The sequence below is a fragment of the Cyprinus carpio genome, chromosome B22, assembly GCF_018340385.1.
Source record: "Cyprinus carpio isolate SPL01 chromosome B22, ASM1834038v1, whole genome shotgun sequence".
Lineage (NCBI taxonomy): Eukaryota > Metazoa > Chordata > Actinopteri > Cypriniformes > Cyprinidae > Cyprinus > Cyprinus carpio.
The window spans coordinates 26,307,561-26,329,626 of NC_056618.1; the positions used below are offsets into that span (position 1 = coordinate 26,307,561).

The 22,066-nt window shown below is 37.3% G+C and overlaps 1 protein-coding gene across 1 annotated transcript in view; it reads right to left on the minus strand.

Annotated features, from left to right (window-relative positions):
* Positions 1 to 11,733: 11,733 nt before the first annotated feature.
* nek7 (NIMA-related kinase 7) overlaps positions 11,734 to 22,066 on the minus strand; it is an 87,533-nt gene continuing 77,200 nt past the window's right edge. The window contains exons 9-10 of the mRNA XM_042748620.1: positions 17,040 to 17,152; positions 11,734 to 13,447 (exon numbers count right to left, since the gene is read on the minus strand). Of these exons, the coding sequence (XP_042604554.1) occupies positions 13,336 to 13,447; positions 17,040 to 17,152 (225 nt within the window). The 3' untranslated portion in view covers positions 11,734 to 13,335. The remainder of the gene's footprint in view (positions 13,448 to 17,039; positions 17,153 to 22,066) is intronic.

Genomic DNA, 22,066 nt, shown 5'->3' on the forward strand with positions numbered 1-22,066 from the left:
TGAGAATCTCATCAACACTGAACATCGAGCCTTGTTTATCTCTAAAATTAGTTGAATTTTCTAAGGAGGTAACCATGGCACAGTTTCGAAAGCCAGGAAATGTCCAATCGGCTGAAGAGTTCCTCAGTATAACAGTAACACATCTGTAGCGTATGGTGACAGTATCACAAGCACCACAGATGAACATAGCTGACCAGTTGGACATGGAAACCAAGAATGCCTCATTGTCGCCATACCTTGGAAATCTATTCAAACAAGAACTAGAGGTGGTCATTAAAATTCCAGATCAAAGGATACATTCATGTCAACTCCATCATTTCCAACACAACAACAAACCTTATTCATGTGTGGCACTAATCAAGATGCGCCAATGCAACAAAGCATTCAGACATCAACTTCTAGTTCTTCTAGGGCCAACAGGCAAAGAATATACCACAAGGGATACCAAACATCTTGAATGCACTTTGATGTATACATCTATTTTTAAATATATACATACTATTGCACTCTCCTGGGCTGCACTATAATATTCCTGACCAAACAGCAGGTATGCCAGCAGACTCTCCAGAGGTATTCACCTTCTATATCTTCTGACAAGGAAGCTCTACTCATTCAGTTCTTCCCCATTTCTCGCTCTAGTAAAGGTGGAATGTGTCAGACGAAAGCAAGCATACAGTGCAACACGCACGTTATTCTTACATTATCAATAGCAAGCAATTCATACACCTTCCACTGATTACTAGAAATATCACATTAGATTAGTCAAGAACCTTGGAACATTCATCAACCGTTAAGAATCGAGATGAAATTACTTAATGGCAACAAACTTCTTTTCACATGCTTGTTATGTTAAAATGTTTGTTATCTTACTAATCAGTAGCATAAGATATTATTGCTGACAGAATAAGCGAGGTACCAGGAGAACATTCCCTGGCTGCCCGAGGGATTTGGTAATAGAATTCTCCTGACTGGATGACATATCAGAGATGAAACAGAGACACCGACCTAATGAGCTGCAGCTAAAGACTAGAATAAACTAATGTTTGTTCTTTGTCATGGCTAAAGCTAACATACATTAGCTTATGATATCACCTTGACTAGCATGTGAAACTAAGACATAGGAATTCTTTGTACTTGGAAAGTAAACTACATTGAATTTAACTTTCATGTCCCATGATAAAAACACCTTATAATCTAATATAGTTTTTATTATCTGGCCTTGAGTATTTTCCCAATTAGACTAAGAAACGAGTTCACATATTAAAACTCCCATTTAACGACACCATTACAATAAGGACAATAATAAGAAGCAAGGCCTACATCAGAAACTTGGAATGGCAAAGCATTTCCCTGAGAAATATCTTTTTTTGGAAAGATACATTGGCTGCACCCCAGAGATTTGGCTCTCAAAAGCTAGCCACACACAGTATGAGGCCTTTGTTCCACTGAAAGCATTTGTCTTCAGTGCAGCGCAAAGAAGAGGGGTTAAAATCCAATTCAATCGATATCACTGGAGATGTACAGATACAAACAGAGGCTAAGGACCCCTCCCCTTCTCCAGCTGAAAGTTAAAATAGAATAAAATGTTGAAATGCCTTTGAAGTTTCAATACCAAACCCTGAGCAAGTCAATACTCACCGTATTGTTAGATACCAAGGAATTTTGACAGAAATCCACAGAAAAAAATGATAGTCCTACCTTCATATTCACATTGAGATGTTAAATGCTGTCTACTTGTACAAGGTCATGCATTTCTGAACAATAAGTGGTGTTTTAAACATTTGCAGTGACCTATTAGGGACTTGATGTCCACCAAAAGTGAGGGTAGGTGGTCCATGAGGGGGCATTGCAATCCCAAGGCAAAATTATGTAAAATAAGATGATTGTCCCACTACTAGGAACAAAACCCAACATTCACCCTCCATTCTCTTACCTTACAACCTTCCCTCCAGGTTAACCCTGTGTGTCCCAGCTAATGAGGAGTTTCCGTGGCCTGCTGAGCTCCCGGGATGGGATGGAGCTTACCCCTGGTGTGGGACTGGGGGAGCGGGACGGTAGAGCACCAGTGTCAGCCTCCGCTTCACTGCACATACATCATGCCGGTCATTAGCGGAGGATCAGGCTGGACCTTTGGCCAGCGCGCCACTGGCGGCAGAGAGGGGATGGCCATAAAAAACCCCAGGCTCTGTCATTCATTGTCACTTAAAGCGAGAATTTATCAGGGCCTCTGCCTGCGCATCGATGAATAATGAATGAGGTTCTGGAGCTTTGCCTTGACGCTCGGGTGCTAATAGGGCCGGAAAGCTGCGGCAGGACCATCCTTTGTGCCGGGAGGTTGCACTGTCGGGGTACGGGCTGGCCTCTATTGGTAGGCGAGCCTGGCCATAATATCACACATTCACAGTGAGTTCTGCCCCTTCTTCTCTTGATGTCCATGCCTGGAGCACCTTCTAGACCCTGGGTAGTCTATTTTGTAACACCAAAAGTGTAAGGAAGTTTAACACCAGTGCCTGTTTAAGCAGTATTAGAGCCCTTGGTTTCGGAAGTGTCAGAATTCTTGTACAAGTAGTGCGTGTTGACATTCCCTTGCATTATTGGGCACGAGACTGAATGAATGTTGTTATTTTGACATAAAGCTGCTTAGGGTGGCCTAAGAGGAGTTAAAACTTACCCTTGAATATAAATATGGAAGCCTTTTTGCCTTCAAGATCTGTATTCAGGGAAGAGTCTGGGCGCTTTAGGATAGACTCATAATGACCAGCATATTGCATCAGTTGTGAGTATCCTCTAATAAAAGAAAGCAAGTTTAGTTTAAGGGCAAAGACTTGGTTCATATCCAGAGAGCAATGATAAAAAAGCTCGGCTTAATTTAGTTGTTAATTCCGAACAAACTTAAGAGAAGATGAGCACATCTGACAGCTTGGGACCTTTGTATATTCGAAGAAGCAGATATAGAGATATGAAGACACTTCAGAATCTATAAATGATATCCCTGTGCTACACAATCGACCTTGTTTTGCATGTAAACGGTGTGAAATGCAGGAAATACTCTTGCAATCAAATGTGTGGAGTTGTGCACCTAAACTTCTTGAGAGAAAAGTTTGCTTTCTGGACCGAAAAGGATTGCTCAGTTTACACACTTTTGATACTGTAACTAACCATAAAACTCTATGCTCCTGATGAAATAAAGAGTTCAAATTCAGTCTTAAAGTCTTGGAGCGAAAGAGTTTTTGATTTATTCAGAGAAAGATTTTGGGGTGAAAAAAAACAAACAAAAACGAAACAATAAACAAGCGAACATTCTGAGCTTCTGCCACACTTTCTTCCTGTCAAGTCTCTGAGAACTTTCAGCTAATTACGAGCAAAGCCTCACACCACAGAGAACTTGCATCCGTCGCTGTCTGAGGATGACAAAAGGCTTAGAGGGGGCAAGAAACAAACAAGCTCCAGAATAAGAAAAAGGCTTTCCAGCTAGCTGCATGGGCGACAGCAACATCTAATCAGTTGTTGTTTTTTTCAGCGCTGCCTTCAGCATCGCATCCAAGGCGCTGTTCCTCTGATCATCGAGCGAAGGGGCTCTCCCACTGCGCCAGTCTCCTGTCCTCTGAACCACGGGTCAGTCCTTGGTGAGTAGCCTTGCTCCTCCATCTCCATCTATGGTGGTGCATCCCGTCTTCATTACCATGCAGAGACACAAGCCGGGGGTAACTGCACCCCAGGACTGCCTGGAGGGGCTGCGCTCTATCTGGCCTCCATCGGGAACTCCTGCGCTGCTGGTTGCCGGCAAAATGGGAGCGCAGAATGGAAACGCAGTGCATTAAGTGACTCCGTGCCTCAGGGTCAGAGAGGAGGCGACGTGGCATCTCTGCCGAGCGATCGTAAACAAGCAGAGGATGTTAGATCTCTTCATCCTATTCAAATGCTTTATTATGCTGATTTTTGAGCAAACTGTAAACTAATCAGGGCAACTTTTTACCCGTTCTCGCATACACACAGGGGAAATTGTCGGAAAGGTTAGGCGCTGAGAGTCAGTTCTGGTGCCTCGCCTCAAACTTTGCACTCTCTGGATCATTTCAAACAAACACACGGAAAGTCCGAGGCTCTGTTGCGGTGAAAGAGATTTCATGCAGCATACTTAATTGGAAGGGGGTTGGTGGACCATTGCGAGAAATATTCACATTCAGTATGCTCATTGGGAGCGAAGTTGTAAATAGTTAATTATGACTCTGTATGCAAATGTTGGCCTTTAAACGAATTCAAGGAATAATTTCCATGTTCATGTATTTGCATAAATGCATATTACATGCATTTCACACTCAACACCTCAAAATGTCATAAAGAGTGATAAAAATTTTAGCTGAAATCCAATGTATTAACTTGCTATATCTCATAAAGCTCACAGAAAATAACATAAAAGTATTCTGTTTATACACTACAGGTGTCAGTATTTTTACCTAGAAAACAAAATGTATTAACATATATATTATACATTTACACTTACACGTAGCCTACTGTACATTACAATTAAGTAAAAAGTAAAAGTAAAAAAAAAAAAAAGGTCAAGAGTGATTAAACTGCCCTTACATCATAATGAAAATGACTTTTTTTTTTTTTTTTAAGTAGTTTGCAGTTACTTAAGCAGCATCTTGGTAAAGACCTAAAATACAAATATTTTAACAAAATGGCTTCATTGCTTATTAATCATTTAAAAACCTGTCTATCAAATCAAAGTCATGTGGTGTAACCAACATGCAGGATAACATATCTACATTAACATAAAAATAAAACATAAAATAGAAATAGACATTTAAAGAAAACGGGCAATGATCTCCAGGAAATTACCCATCACTATAATTACACAGTAATTTCCAATTTTCTTCAAAGTAGTATTAAAGTTTAGAAACAAAATGTAGAAATCGACATGAATAGCTCTTTTGGGACATGTTTTAAACAAGAATTTTAACCCTTAATCATTTTCGACACACTTTTTTTTTCCCCAAAACAGAATGCTCGCTTAAAATTGTATGCAGAAGGGACAAACAAATAAAATGATCCTAGTACCAACTACAATCACAACAATCGACCAAAGCAAAGAAATTGACTTTTTAGTGTCATTCTACCCAACACAAACAGTGAACCTTCACAAATTCTTCACTGATCACCAATTGCATTGAAGATCCAACACATTATTGTTATCGTTATTCCTGGTGGGCTGGTCTTAAGACAAAGCCTGAGCTCTGGCTGACAAGAACAGGTAGAGAGGAGGCGGGGGAGGGAAGGAGGGCGGCTAGGACGACTGTGTTAATTGGACTTTACAGCAACAGTGTGACAGGTGTTGTTTGGAAAAAAAAAAAAAGAAAAAGAAAAAAAAACGAGAGTTGGGAAAAGAACACACCGAGCCATTTGTCAGGAAAAGGCAGCTCCATCCTCCCGCAACCGCTTCCCTTGCCGTTTTCCCTCAAAATGAATGTCTGCTTGTTTATCGCCGACAAAACTCCATCCTCACACTTTTATTTTGTTCTTGCCACATGGAGGTGGGGCTAAGCCTCATTTTTAAGCACTCCCTCTGATAGAAGCCCGCGTCAAGAGCAGTCCGACACGATGCCCCCCACCCTCATGCCTAGATATGCTGCACTTGTCATTTAGAAGAGAAAAATGAGGTGTTTTTACAGATGCAGCAGGTCATGCCACTTTGTTGTTTCGTTGCTGTCAGAGCAAACTACTTTTAAAACACAGGATGTCTTCTCTTGCGTTAAAAGCTGTCAACAAATAGAGCCGACAACAGTTCGCTTCCAGCATTCTCCCCGGGCAAAGGAATTGGTCCAAAACAGATGTTTCACCTCTAAATATATAAAGAGTCTGTTGCAGCTGCTTGTGATAGAGTACATACAAAGTAATTTTGTTTGTCGGTACAAACTTCAGCTATCTCCAGCTGTGTTGCCGTCAACTCCAAACCACTTTGAACGTGATTTCAAAGCTGTTTTCTTCTCAATGAAGGACTCACAAGGTCATCAGCCAATGAAAAGCATCTCAGCTGGCGACTCTGCCGACAATTTCAGCCTTCCCTGCATCTCAGCCTGTCTTTCTTCTCGTAATGACCGGAGACCAGCGGTACAGCCTCCGCTGGCAGACAGTACAGAGGAAAGCGTGGGAACGTACAGGCAGACGCAGGCTTTTGCTTCGGCGTGCAGCGAGGCCACAAGTTTATGCAGGAATGCCTGTGGTCGCACGCTCGCCGCGTAAATCAAGGCCCCAAAACAGAGCATTTCATTCAGTGAGGTTGGGGAGGCAAAGCTCTGAGGACGCATGCATCTGGTAGCGTTTTTGATTTACTAGGGACCTGCACAACATTACAGCACTGGAAAACAGTGGGAGCCCGAGTCCAAAGGGCTCTAATGCGTGGGCGAAGGCAGTCTAAAGGATTCGGTCGTAGTGGTTGGCATCCAGGAGTGCTTTGCCATTTCAGAGGATATGAGACCATGAGTAAATGCAGTGGATTAAATTAGTTTTTCTGTATGAATTTGCAATAAAACAACAACAACAACAAGCTTTCCAATGGGAGCAGAACTCATGTCAGAGTAATAGCACTTGAAACGAGAATATCACATTATCACATCTGACATGTTTATGACACGGCAACACACAAACAATAAACTTACCTCTTTGCATTACAAGCTGTAAAAATTAAAAGGAAACACAAGTTCTGCATAATAATTCTACATAACATAATGTTACAAGCTCATTTTTTAATGAAGTTCGAAGTTCTCCAGACAAGACTGTACTTAATTCAGAAATCAACATAAATGCAAATACATGCAAATGATTAAAGTCCTTAAAGAAAGAAAACAAACTGAAACAAAACTGATTATTTATGGAGAACTTACCTTGACCCACGGAAATCAATAATTTTCTTAAGATTTAGGAGAACAACTTCATCATTTATTATAAAAAATCACCACTTTCCCTAAAATAAAATACGATACATTAAAATTACATTTTACATTAAATCAATTCACATGTCATTCTATTTTATCCATTATATTATACGTTATAGTCAGTAAAAGAGTAAAATTAACAAAAATTAACAAATGTGAGAACACATTATTACAATAACACTACATTTAGTGCATTTTTTAAATCAAGACAAAAACCATGCCTAAAACAAAAAGATGTGTAAAAATTAACATCAATTTCTTTAGAATTTTCAATTGTGATTGCAATTTGACAAAATAACAAGCATGCCTTCAGTAATTAAAAACGTACTATAAACCAAATGAAATGACAGATAAAATCCTAATAACCACACAAATATGATCAGTTAATGCATTGCAGACTTAATTTGCATAAAAAAAAATAAAAAACACATATCAGTCCTTCACCATTACTATTTATATGCAGCTTACACAATGAACCCTGTCTTTCTCTTGTTAATTACTTTTTTCAGAATGATTTCAATTACTTTACACTCCAGATTGGAGTCCAAATGAAAATAATGGCAAACATTCTCTCTTTTCATGCTTACTCAAGCAAGTCTATTTAATTTTTTTTCTTTTTTTTTTCATTCGCAGCTTGATGGAGGGAGGCAACAGGATGGGATTTGACATTTTGGTTGGAAAGGCTTCAGAATTCAAAGCAGCTGTGGGTAAAAACCACCTGTAAAGACAATCTCTGAATCAGATTTAGCATTTGTTTCCAATAGTTAGTTTGCGAAAAACCCCAAAAGGTTCTAGAGATGCTTCCTTGGTTGGGCAAAATGGGCTAAATATACCAGGAGATGCTGTTCAAATGTTTATGGGTCTTGCTCAGAGGGTAGCCTGTTTTTCACTTTGCTAATGTTTACCACAGATGACCATGTATTTCCCCATGCTTCCTCTGGGAAAAAAAAAAAAAAACATAATACATAGAGTACATGGACAACAACACTGTAAGTGCATATGTTTGTGTAGTAAGCCTACAAATGTCAGTTTGTAGATTACTGTCATGTAAGTAAATGGAAGTTTTAATGGTTGTTTTAACAACTTTTAACAGAAAAAAATATCTTATGTGATTAAATATAATAAATAATCAAATTTTAACATTCATGCATAATGACTTCAAAAAGGTAAAAGGGTTTAGAGTAACCAACACTATCTCATGACCTATTCGTACTTATTTTACGAGGTGGTTAATTCTACGATTTTGTACGATTTGACTAGACTCGAGTGGCGGGTAGGTTGATGGGAGGGGTTTGGTGTAGGTCATTCTTACAAATTCATGCAAATTGTGCAAATCGTAAAATATGTACGATTTAGCACAAATCGTATTAATTTGTATGAGTGAGGACGTACAAATTAGCCACCTCATAAAATATGTACGAATTGCCGTGAGATCGGGTTGGAGTAACAGAGTTGACATTTTTAAGACATTACAGGTCTTGTGGTAAAACTACAACGTCCTTCGAAAAGTCTGTATTTGTAGAAATATAACCATTATGTTATCAATTGTTTACTAGGGTAATAGAGGTGACATGTTACGACTAATTAATATATATATATATATATATATATATATATATATATATATATATATATATATAATAAAAACAAAATGTTTAATATATATAAAATGATAAAGATGACAAATAACTCCCAGTCCTTCAGTCTGTTAACCAAACTATAAAAATACATGTAATAAAGACAAAATATTTATTTATATCCACATATAATATATTCACAAAAAAAATTCCAAAAAAAAAAACAAAATAAAAAAAAAAAAAAAACACCAGTGGAAACAGACCCAATATATATATATATATATCATATTTTTGTTGATGCGTGTAAAAAAAAAAATGTCTATAGAAACAAAGTAAAAGCTGGAATCAGATTAAAGTTTTTTTGTTGTTTTTTTTTCACTGGTATATGAGGGAACGCGTTTTGTAGAATGACCCAATAAAGCAGAAACGTAAAGTAAAAACAATCATTAACAATACATAAGGCAGAGTTTACTTGCTGTTGTTTTTTTTTTTCCTTAGAAACCGCAATTCTAAGATATTGCCAGATATAGCATTTTGGAGAAAACTTTTCAAATAAAAAAAAAAAGAGCAATGGTTTGAATGGTGGATGTTTGGAGATCATCCCTTGATAATTCTCTTCCCCTCACAAACTAATTGGTTTAAAGTTGCCAAGCATGCGCCACAAGCTATTTCAAACCTCCTGCTATTGATATTTCATGTTTCAAAGCACAAATCCTTTCAATAAAGAGAAAAAAAATGCCTGAGATGCACTAGCTATTTTCCTCCATGCGTGTCCACAGGGGGAAACGAACAGTGAGGAACCCGGATTCTGTCTACTTGTTTTTATTTTTTGCCCCGACCACGACTTATTTGTTGTCCCAGCTGCACTCACAACTCCAAACTTGGACAAAGTTTGGCTCAAAGACTGTCACTCTCTGCTGACCACACAATCGGCCAATAAAGCGTCAGCTTCCTGGCCACTTCAAATGCCGAGAACAAGGCGAAACTCGCCTCAAGAACCAGAGCTAAAGAGAAACGGCACGTTTCTCATGCCGAAATACAGAAAAGAAAAAAAAATCTATGAAAATGCTGCCAGCAGCTGAATCTGCTGCCAATGCAGAAGGGACATGTTACAAGTGCTGGTCCCTCTGGCAACAGACATATATAGAGAGCTGAACCAAGCACCTGGATTTTTAGGAAAGAGAATATATTTGGCCTTGGTGCAAAAGGTAAAAACATCTGAGTCAGTTGGGCTTCTGTAGTGACATCTCTCAGTGTCTGTGCAGTCTGCCGACAAAGTGTAAAATGGATCAGTGGGTAACAACTAGCATACTGTTCAATAACAGGTCTACACTGCTTTGGAGCATGTTTTGCGAACAGCTAACAAAAATCTCAATTTCTGGAGACTAACTGATGCAATTCTTGGACGTTAAAAAACATGCTACCTCATAAATTGGCACATTTTAATGGCCGCTCCAGTTATGAATCATTTTGATTCAGGACAACTTGCTAATGAATTACAGATTTGAGAACTAAATCAACAAATTCATTGAAAAAATAAATAAATAAATAAATAAAATAATTATATATATATATAATATATATATATATTTTTTTTTTTTTTTTTTTTTTTTCTTCAAAAGAATGATTCAGTCGTAAATTGGCTTGAGAGACAATGAATATTTTCAAAGAAAGTGCAGCTACAAAAACATGCTACAAGTTTTTTGTTGAAAGAAATCTCTTTTGCTCAACAAGGCTGCATTTATTTTATCAAAATTACAGTAAAATCAGAAATAGTGATTTTGAAAGCACTGTTTTCCATTTTAATATATTTAAAAGTTAATTTATTCCTGTGATCAAAGCTGAATTTTCAGCATCATTACTCCAGTCTTCAGTGTCACATGATCCTTCAGAAATCATTCTAATATGCTGATTTGAAAATTTTAATAAATGTCTTTACAGCCAATTTTAATGCATCATGAATAAAAGTATTAATTTCTTTAAAAAAATAAAAAATAAACTTACTGACTGTGAAATGTTATTTATATTTAAATTGATTTCTTATTGATCTTTTATAGATATACACTAAAAAAAAATCTATTTTAGTGTGTTTTTTTTGTTTTTTTTAAATTCTGTACCATTTCAACATTAACCATACACTGTGATTAAACGTTACATAGCATTGTCATCTCAAGAAAAATAATAAATTTTGTCTTGAAACAATTACGATTTCAAAAAGGTAAAAGGATTGACAGTAATGGAGCTGACATGTTTAATTTATTTTTAATATTTAATTAAATGAACATTTAAAATTTAATTAAATTTAAATTTAACAAATCCTGTGGTGAAACTACAAAATAATTTTAAGGAAAGCTGAGTAACAGTATCAAAAAGGACCAGTAAATTTACTGCAAACGTCAAAATAGCAAAAATGACTTTATTTAGAAGTATTAGAAATAATTCCAAAATCCCCATTATGTTTCTAGGAATAGAAAACACTGATATTAAAATGATCTATTATATTCCTAATATTTCTCAGGTATTACATGACTGAAATAAAAGATTTTGAGCCCTAATTCCATTGTATAAACTCATTAGCAATGCCTGCTGTCTAACAATATGAAAGATTCACCACAGAAAGAAGCCTCCATTCAGATCTATTACAATCAACGCAGTGCAGTTAGACTGTACCGCCACAAGATGGATACCTGCATCTGTTTTCTAAAAGCAAAACATACACTAAAAGCTCAGACAACAAACAAAAAAGAATCTCACCAAAAGCCTTTTTTATAACTAAAATCGACACTAGACCAGTGTGGGTAAAGATAGTAGCTTACAACAAGCCCGATATCAATTGTGATGTTTACTTAAGTTTGTTTTCGTTGTTCTGCCAGTTTCAAGGGAGCAATTTCCAGTGATGAAACTGAACCGCTCTCCTTGAGGAATTCATTAGAATGAGAGGAAATAGTCCCCTTGCCGATGCCTTTCCTGGAGGGAATAAGCCGGACATGGACCCTGGGGCATGAGCGCGACACGCTGCCAGCTAATAAAGCTCAGGGCTAAGTGGAGACAGTTGCTAAAAGAATACAAATAAACACCAGTGGGCAACGCTTTGGGCGAATGATTGGCATGTGCAATTAAAACGACTCCGATTATAGAGTTTTATAGTTAAAGGTTTTTACATTATGCAACTTTTGCAAATACATTGTCATTGCAAACTTAAAATAACCACAACACCAGAGTACAGGGTTTACGTCTTTTATTTTGATTTATTTTTTCATCTCAATTAGTATATAAAGAATTAATGTGCATCTAGAATGTTATACATAAACCGTCAAAAAAGACAAATAAATAAAAAGTTGCCTTTCCTTCCCCTCCCAAATGATTTGGGCGAAAGTAGAGAGAGTACAGTCTAGCAGACAGTGAGCGTCTGCTTCATGTGTGCTTTACCGCGGTAAAGGATCCAGGTCTCGCTGGAACAGGCCTCGCGTGCCTCGTCAAGATAAATACATACTATTATCGATAAGGCAACAAGCATAATCTGTTACTATGTTAACAAAAAATGAAAGATAAGAGTGATTATTGCAAAATACAGTAAAAAGAAAAAGGTAAACACTAAAAACGCTCACGACTAAAGTTAGAAAAAACATACCATTTTATACGTGGTACTATCACAGCAAATCATACTGTCTGCGAAATGTGCTGCTGTGTGGATAGTATAACTTCATACGCTTGTGGAACTCATATTAGACCGAGTCTGCCAAAGATCACAAGCCACATTCTGGAAAGCAGCACAGTCTGGAAGAGGTCAAGACGTTTCGGTGACCGTAGCACCGTTTTGTAAACGTACCTCTTTCAGGATGCTCGGTTGTCGTGAACCGACTGAATGATGTAATTGCTGCCAATTCTGTATAAAAATGTGTTTTGGTTTACAGGAAGAAAGGCACAGTATTTGTGTTTTCTGAAGTATGAAACAAGGCACTATGAAAGATGTGTGACTGTTTGTAAGTTACTACATTGCATGTGAGGCCTTTGCATTCTTTATTTATTTAAGTTCAAGTATCAGCTGTAGAGGTGTGGATACTGGGAAGGATTTGCCTTTGAGAAACGGACTCTGAATGCATTACACGAAATCTGGCGAATGCAAACGTATTGTCATGATCTAGGATTTATTTAATGCATTTTAAGGTCTAAGACTTAAAATCCTAAGAAGTATTGCAATAAATGTTTAGGTGCAGGACAGGCGATACTTGGACTGAATGCATGTTTTTAAGGCTTAGATATGGACAAGTTATTTAATCCTTGGAAATTGCAACAAATACCACTATGATCTCATGCTCTTAATAGAACGACAAACCTCTGAAATTTCGAAAGGCAACGAAGTTGCTTTTTAAGGGGAATTTTAATTCTCTTTTTATAGAGATGTTTTTCTCGTAAGGTTTCGCTGTGAAAAAGTTCTTGGAACGGCTGTTGTGGGATTTTCAAAAGCATATCAGATTTACATTTCATGCTAGTGACAGAAAAAAAACAAATGGAGGTAAATATGCAATCATCACATTGTACCAACATCGGAAAGAGCAAAAATCAAGTCAAACCAGTTTACAACACTGCTTTTTTTTTTTTTTTTTTTTGCTTTTTCTTCTTAGAAGTGCTATATGTAAAGGTCGGTTTGTCTTTTTTATTTAGTTCTAGTAACCCAAAGGCCTTGCTTTGTGCCATATGTTGTATTTTTTGTACTGAAGGATGCCAGGTTGCATTACGATGGAGCAAAACAAGCTTTAAATTACATTTGTGGGCCAGACGAAGGTCTTAAAAGTAGAAGCACGAAGAATCGGGGAGCAGACTCAGTTTGCGATCGTCAAGGCGTGCATGTGTTTGGCGATGTCATATACGTAGGTGATGTCAGGCCTTTTCTCTGGGTCGGGGTTGATGCACATATCTACCAGTTTTCTCAGCGAAAAAAGAAAAAAAAAATGACAAAACATTAATTCATCATACAGATCCATAATACGTAGCTCCACATAAAAAAAAAAGTGACAAGTGAGCCACTGAACAGTTGACAAATTTCAGGTTTGCTCAAAGTTTTTGAAAAAGTGGTTTATTTCCCATTTGATGGGGTCATCCTCATTATTTTGGTGCCAAAGCAGCAGTGTGAGTAATGCTTTTCAATAAGGTTCCATTTTGTTAACTATATTTACCATAAATGAGTGATACATTTGTTACAGTCCTTATTAATATTTGTTAACATTAGTTAATAAAAATACAACTCTTCATTTTTAGTCCATGTTAGTTCAGGTCCATTAAAGGGCAACTCCACCCCAAAATAAAAATGTTGTCATTAATCACTTACCCCCACGTCGTTCCAAACCCATAAAAGCTTTGTTCGTTTTCGGAACACAATTAAGATATTTTGGATGAAAACCGGGAGGCTTGTGACTGTCACATAGACTGCCAAGTAAAATATGCATCAAGCTTCAGAAAAGTATGAAAGACATCATAAGAATACTCCATCTGCCATCAGTGGTTCAACCGTAACATTATGAAGCAACGAGAATTCTTTTTGTAAGCGAAGAAAACAAAAATAACGTCTTTATTCAGTCCTTCCACAAGGTTGCGCTGTTTTCTTTCAAATCAAAGCTAAATACACATAGAAACAGCGCATCCTTGTGGCGCGGCTGATAGAGAAAAGCATTTACAGCATACGGTGATATGGAGAGACACAGAGAAGACCGCTGACAAAAGAATTGTTGAATAAAGTCGTTATTTTTGTTTTCTTCACTTACAAAAAGTATTCTCGTTGTTTCATAACATAACGGTTGAACCACTGATGGCAGATGGAGTATTCTGATGATGCTTTTCATACTTTCCTGGACATTGACACTGTTACTTACTTGGCAGTCTATGGGACAGTCCCAAAATATCTTAAATTGTGTTCCCAATATTAACTACAATATCCAAGCATTTCTTACAAAATTTGTGAAATCTATAAATAAAAAAACTCCAACCATTGTCACTGTAGTAAATCTAAGTAACATAAATGGATACAACTTTTCATTTTAATAATGTATAAATAAATGTTGGAATCAACATTAACTAAGATTAATAAATGCTTGTTTAATGTTAAATAATGTGGTTAACTAATGTTAACAAGTGGAACCTTATTGTAAAGTATTACCTATATATTGTAAATAAATATATACAGTGCATATTATGTGTGTGTGTGTGTGTGTGTGTGTGTGTGTATATATATATATATATACTTATATATATATATATATATATATATATACTGTATAATGTATAGATATAATATTACATACTGATTTACAATTGTAAATATAATAAAATATAAAAAAATAAAATACAAATAAAAAAAAAAAAAAAAAAAAAAAAAAAAATATAATAAAATATAATAAAATAAAATAAAATAAAAATATTATAACAAAAAATAAAAAAAAACAAAATAAAATACACCAAAAATAAAAAAAAAGCACTTGTCATCACAAGTACAACAGTTTTAGTCAGAGTCTAGAGCCCTGTATTAGTCATTGGGTTAAGACAAACAAGATGATTGACAAAAATGGCAAGCATTTCAGAGCTCAGTGAACAGGAGAGCCGAGGGATAGGCTTTAAGCAATGTAACTTCCAGCAAGAAGCCCTCTGGCCCTGCGAATGTTTGTTAATTCTCTGCTACAAACATTCTAGACCAAAAAAAAAAAAACACAAACAGAGTCCCCGTAAGACAGGGATGCGATTGAGAGTCCTGATGCTGCACTGAGAAATAAACTGAGCCCAGACAAGCAGCAGCAGCATCATTAAAAGTGGGGAAAAGAGGGAAAAAAAAGCGGAAGGAAAGAAGATGCCCCTGTGTCGGATCGCCATGGCAACCGCCTCTCTTGCCGGGGCCTGGCTGCTGTTGCATGGCGCTGCGTCTCCTAATCAGCCCGGCATGTGAAATGCAAATGCAGACAGTCTGAGAATTAGTGAAGAAATGGGGGGAGGGGCAAGTAAGGTTGCAGATATGTAAAATATTCATGCTTTTGCACGAGAGAAATGCGGGGGGGTTCGATGGTCGCGTTTTTTTCCCCCAAGTTTTAAGGGGGGCTGTCTGTCAGGTGAGATACAAGGAGACGGTAAATGACACACCAAAGATGAACGGCTGACACTTTTTTGCCTTTCGCCTTCAGGAGCATTGTTTACATGTAGACAGGGAGGGAGGCAGGCCTTCCTGCAGCTCTGGAAAGCTGAAGGAAGTGCTGAATGGAGGATGAGTCGTGCCGGGCTTGTAAATAATAATAATGGCAGCTTTGGTCAGACGTGCCGGATCTATCGGATGAGTTTGAGGATACTCTGATGGCTGACATCAGAGAGTGACAGCACATTATGAGGAAAGACCGGCAGAGCTTTCCATGCTGGAAATTCACAAGCTGGTTTGCTGATGGTCTACTTGATGGACTTCTATGAACTTGCTGTTCACAAGCATGAGAACTACAAGATAGACACTGCTAACAATTTAAAAAATTCAACAATTTCACAACTTCATCACCTTCAAAACATTCCAAACCTTTAAAAAACCAAAAAATTAATCACATTTACATACAATTAAATACAATTAAAATCAACAGGGTCCAAAAATGTTGTTTTGGACCCCACTGACTTTGAATGTATAGACAAAACTGTTGGAATATTCTTCAAAATATCTTGTCACAAGAGTGACAGAGAGTAAATAATGACAAGATTGACATTTTTGGGTGAACTATCCTGTTAAGTACAACAGAACGGTGATGTAGTCACAACTATTAAAGGAGAACTTAAAATTTTCTGATCATTTACTCACCCCCATGCCATCCAAGATGCTCATGTCTTTCTTCAGTCACAAAGAAATTAAGGTTTTTGAGAGAAACATTCCAGTATTTTTCTGCATATAGTGGACTTCAATGGGGATCAGTGGGTTGAAGGTCTAAATTGCAGTTTCAATGCAGCTTTAAAGGGCTCTACACGATCCCAGCTGAAGAATAAGGGTCTCATCTAGTGAAACGATCAGTCATTTTTTTTTAAACATAAAAATGTATACTTTTTAACCACAAATGCTCATCTTGCACCAGCTCTGCAATGCGCATGCATGATTTCACACATTGGATACTCATGTTGGAAAGGTCACACACAGTTAATCCTTTGTCTGAAGCTGCATTGAAATTGCAATTTGAACCTTCAACTCATTGGCTCCCATTGAAGTCCACTATATGGAGAAAAATCCTGGAATGTTTTCCTCAAAAAATTTCTTTTTTTCAACTTAGGAAAAAAAAAAAACAAGAACATCTAGGATGACATAGAGGTGAGGAAATCATCAGAAAATTTTGATGCGAGATCACATTTTTGGCAAAATATCACGGCAAATCTGCGTTCCTAATTGCGTGGATTCTTATCGAGATGACTGGATTTTGTCTGTGAAAATTAGCTGTATAATGTTCAATGTGACAGCAACTTCAGAAGAATGAAATACAGAAAAAGAAAGTGTGTAAAAAATCTCTTGTGCTTGGAACATACCTCTTCAGAGTAATGGTCAGACGGTAGTGGTGGGTAGTCACACTGCTCAATCTTTTTACACAGCGAGTAGAGGTTCATTTTGTCCCCGTAGAATGGACTCTGCAAGGCGGCCATCTATACGAGAAGAAAAGAAATGTGAAAGGCATGTTTAGAGAGAAGGACGTTGGGTTCCAGACGTCTTTCAATCCAAAAAAATGGATTACAAATTCGTATGGAACAATCTGGCAAGGTTCATATCATGATCCTTAAGTTTGCAATTTCATCAAATGTGTAACTAGTGAAAATGCATTTACAATTACTTATATTTTACTGTTATTTCCATGGATATACCACTAAAATACCCAATAAATGACTTCAGAGTTCACACCTGGAGGTTGAGTAAGTACCCATATCTCTCATATACAATCCTGCAACGCACACTAAATCTTCATCAAGCAGGGACTGACTGTTTGTGGAAGAGACTACATGGTCCCATGCCACAGACGGAAGCAGACAACTGCCATCTGTTTGCTCAAGACGTCAGAAAGCTCAGAGTCAAGTCTATAGAGCATGTATCATGTCACTCCCAAGACACTGTGTGTTACATTAATGATATTAAGCACAATAAAAAATTTTCATCATATAATACATTTACTAGCCTAACTATAGGATGTTTAGCTTTTTGCAGTATAAAGATAGAATACCACTTATTAGTTATTTTGTAGTTATTTTATGAATTGCTACTCAAGCATCATTTGTTAAATCAAGGTGAAGTGAGTCCACACTGCTCACCATGTTGTATGGGCAAAATGGATGCTGACACAGACAAAACATGTCATCATAGACAAGCTAATTAAACTTTTTGACAGAAAATTCATTTTTTCACCCTCACGTCTTTCCAGACCAGACTTTTGGAAAATATCCGGGGGATTTTTTTGCACATACAATGGAAGTCAATGGGGTCCAAAGTTGTTGTTTTGAATCCCACTGACTTTCAATGTAGGCATAAAAATGGTTGGAACATTCTTCAAAATGGACAATGATAGTCAGAATAGTCATCGGAGACAAGATAATACAATTTCACTGTTTTGGTCAATTACTTCATAGGAAACCGAAAATGATTTATTTATTTTTTATTTATGTTTTGACTGTATATTTTCTATTGCCACAATTATGGTGGATCGCTATATGGATTTTTTGTCCATATATGTAATGGAAACAACCCCATCAGACCCTATTGACTCACAGTTTGGAAAAAAACACTTACATGCTTTTTAAAAATAACCAATAACCACAGATGGCAAGTATCTCCAATAGAACCATTGAACGACATGAGAGTGAGTAAATGATGACGTGCTTTACCACTAACTACAGAAGGCAAGTATCTCCAATAGAACCAATACTTTAAAAAATGTGCATGAACTCTAAGTTTGTCATAATAAATCTTGACACATTAATTTGGACACATTTGCCAACTCATGGCCAATTAGCTTTCTATATCTGGTCTGAAACACTTACAAAGGAAATATATGAACGTCCTGTCTCAATAAAGCCTTAGAAAAAGGACTGTGACATTTCAGCTTTTCAGTATATGTTTTGTGGGGAAAAAATACAACACTGTCGACGTCACAATTCCAGGACATAAATCATGGTGGTACTGAAGACATGCAGTGCATCTTGGTAGCCTGGAGCTGTGCAATCCCGCTCAGCCAGGAAGGCGATGCTTTGATGACGTTATGAGATTATGATACTGCAAAAGCAGACTGGCAAAAACAGCTCCAAGCAAATCCACTGACTGTGGGTGAGGACATTTTCAGAAAAAAGCTTTCCAGATGCCAAGCATGCAAGCCACACAGTACTCGCACGAATCCAAACTGCACACATTGGAACGAGAACTCAATTAAATTGACATAGAAGGACAGAGAGGAAACGGCGAGCGAGTTAACGGTGGTGGGGGTGAGGGGGGTGTGATCGAGCGAGGCGAAACGACGGTCTGGGCTGTCAGAGGAGGAGCGCAGAGTGGCAGAACTCATGGAGCAGAGCCGGATTGCAATGTGTAGCACTTTCACAGCAACCAGTACTTCCAGTATAAATGTGCCACACCTAAGTGCCAAATCAATCACACACACAGAACCAAAAATACTGTCATGTTTCTATAACGTGTAGCGCTCTTACAGCAACCACAACTTATTGTATATGATCTAAATGTGCCAGAGTAAAACTCGTGTTAGCTTAAGTCCAAACAGACCATGCCTAAGGGTCAATGCCTGCATTCACACAACAGCAAAAATAGGGTTAAGTGACATATGGAACAATATTCTATTACCAAAGTCACTTAATTTTTTTAAGATTCACACTTGTATGTAAGAAAGAGTTTTGGTTAGCTTGTGTGTGGTTGCATTTTTTTTCTTGTAAAGTTCTTGTCCCAAAAAAGCATACTTGCGTGAAAAAAAGTAACTAAGGATGCAAAAAAGGACAGTGACATTTTAGCAGACGTTCTGTGAAACAAGGCATGACTTTGCTAAAGCAAAAAGAGATGAATAACAAGCGAAATTGTGAGTTATGTCATCTGAAAGTTTTAGATCCAATCACTGCCTTCTATCCAAAACATTCAAAGCTGTTGTTAATTAATCGAAATATGACATGATCTCATTTATATATCGATAATATCATTTATTGTATGCATTTGAGCAATATATAATATGTACTCAAATCAGGGGTGTTTTCTCTGAATCTAAAAATATTGGATGAGGAAAAAAAAAACAAAAAAAACAATATTACTAAATATAACATTATAAAGTGAATGACTTGTTTTTCTAAAAATACCGACCAATAGCGACACCAGCAGGTACAGCAGGACTCGGCATCTCTCTTGCCTCCCCTGAGCCCACTCACTTTTAACAGACTCCCTAAAGTGTGCGGTGAGTTAGGTGGGGGTAACTACGAATGAATGGGGGAAAAGTCATATGGATATGACTTATGTTTGGCTGCGATTGTTTCATGCGATAAATCCCACCTCGTGTTCGTGCATGTTCCGCATTCGCTAATCAGTCTGAATGAACAATATAATAGCGTTAATGGGAAGACTAATTAACAAAAAAAATTATGTAAACAAGTAAACATTTTCTAGTGAGTAATCAGCTTGGTGAAATTTTAAATAAATTTCATGTTACCAATATTTACCAATCTTTGATGACTGATGATCCGAAAAATTCCAAAATAGTTAGAAATTAAATATTAGACCTAAAGAATAGCTGAACATAAGTTCACAAATAAAATACATTGTTTAAATTGTTACTGCTTTGAGTTATCATTTTGGAATAAATATAAAATGCTTAAAACACTAACTTGATGAGAATCATAGTTTATTTAAATATAAAATAGATTTTTTTTTTCCTGATAGTGTAAGTAATGTATATTTAACCAAGTGTATTTAACCAATCAATTTATATTTGATTTAAAAAAAATTAAATAAATAAACTTTGAGGACTCCTTATTTCAGAACACACATCACACACACCACTGATTCAATATCTAAGCTATTAAAATGAACAGTCATTGCAATATATTCGAAAAGAGAGTAGAAATGAGAAAAACTGATTGCAGATTTTGTTGCACTTTGTGGTTGCACTGAGAAAGCAAAAAGATACATTTTGGCGCATCAAATCAAGCTAACAAAGCGAAACACAATTAACTACTATATAAATAACTGCTATTCAAGCTGCTATAAGGATTTACTAAATCGTGAAGTGTCGAATAAAGCGTTAATCCGTGTCAGGCTGTGGGTTTCTATATACTGTTTCGTACCTTTGAGTATTGGTACCTACAGCATAAAAATGTGGTTTTAAAAAAAAAAAGTTGAAAGATGCATAACAAACAAAAATGTGAGTTGTGCAGTGCAGGGCAATTTTCTTTAAATCCACTGGTAAAAGTGGGCACTCGACAAACCTCAACAAGTACCCCTGAATATAAGATTAAAAATAGAGGAAGAACTTGCACAGGTAAATATATATATATATATATATATACTCCAAAACATTCAAAGCTGTTGTCAATTAATTTAAATGATGGTTGAACTTATGTATATATTAATAATGGATAATCTTTTTTGCAGATAAATGCTGGATTTGATGTCCAATTTTTTTTGCAGATAAATGCTAGATTTGATGTCCTTCTTGTTCCTCCATCAGTTACAGGGATGGGAATGTGTGTGTGTGTGTGACAGTAATGAGCTCTGTGAATGAGTGCATTTTGGCCAGACTGCATTTGGTGTGTTCCAGCAAAAAAAAGAACTTGTTAAAACTTGTTAAAAATCCTTTTTTTTTTCCCCCATTCATATACAGTAGATGATATACCTATAGAGTAATTTCACAGCAACATCGTGTGTCTCGGCAGTGTGCCGCTGCTCTTGCGATGAGTTCCTCGGGTATAATTGCAATGTGCAGTACCATAGAAACGGCATTTAGCGAGATGAAAACGCTCACAGCGGCCAACTTTGAATGTTTACATGCGGTGTGCGTACCTGTGGAAGTGTGGCCGCAGAGGGGGGTCAGGGGCGAGTAGCAGCTGTAGTCAGCAAAGGGTTAAACAAGGACCACCATATTTTCATGCATCTTCTGCTTCTCTGACAGATGAAAAATGCCAACTGTCCTGTTTTTATTTTGGAGTTTTTGCACTATTCATCTGGTTCATTAGTGCCTGGGCGCTCTTGGCCCTGACAGCTGCTCGCCCCGTGCTCCCGGCCCTGAATTTTTCAGGCTAATTTGATTCGGGGCGCCCAGGCGATGGGCAAGATGATTGACTTGCTCCCTGACCCCCGGAGCCCAGCAGCTCCCCTCATTGGTATTCCAGAAGAGTCCACCCCGCACCACGCTGGCCTGCTGTCTGTCTGCGGGGCTTCGGCTACCATTGCACGGTGGCAAAAGACACACGCGTTTACACACTCACACGCACACACAAAAGAGGGGAAAAAAACGCACACACAGACACCAAAGCTCAGAAGAACATACTAAAACAGAGAACATCTCAAACCACCAACACATAAGTGCA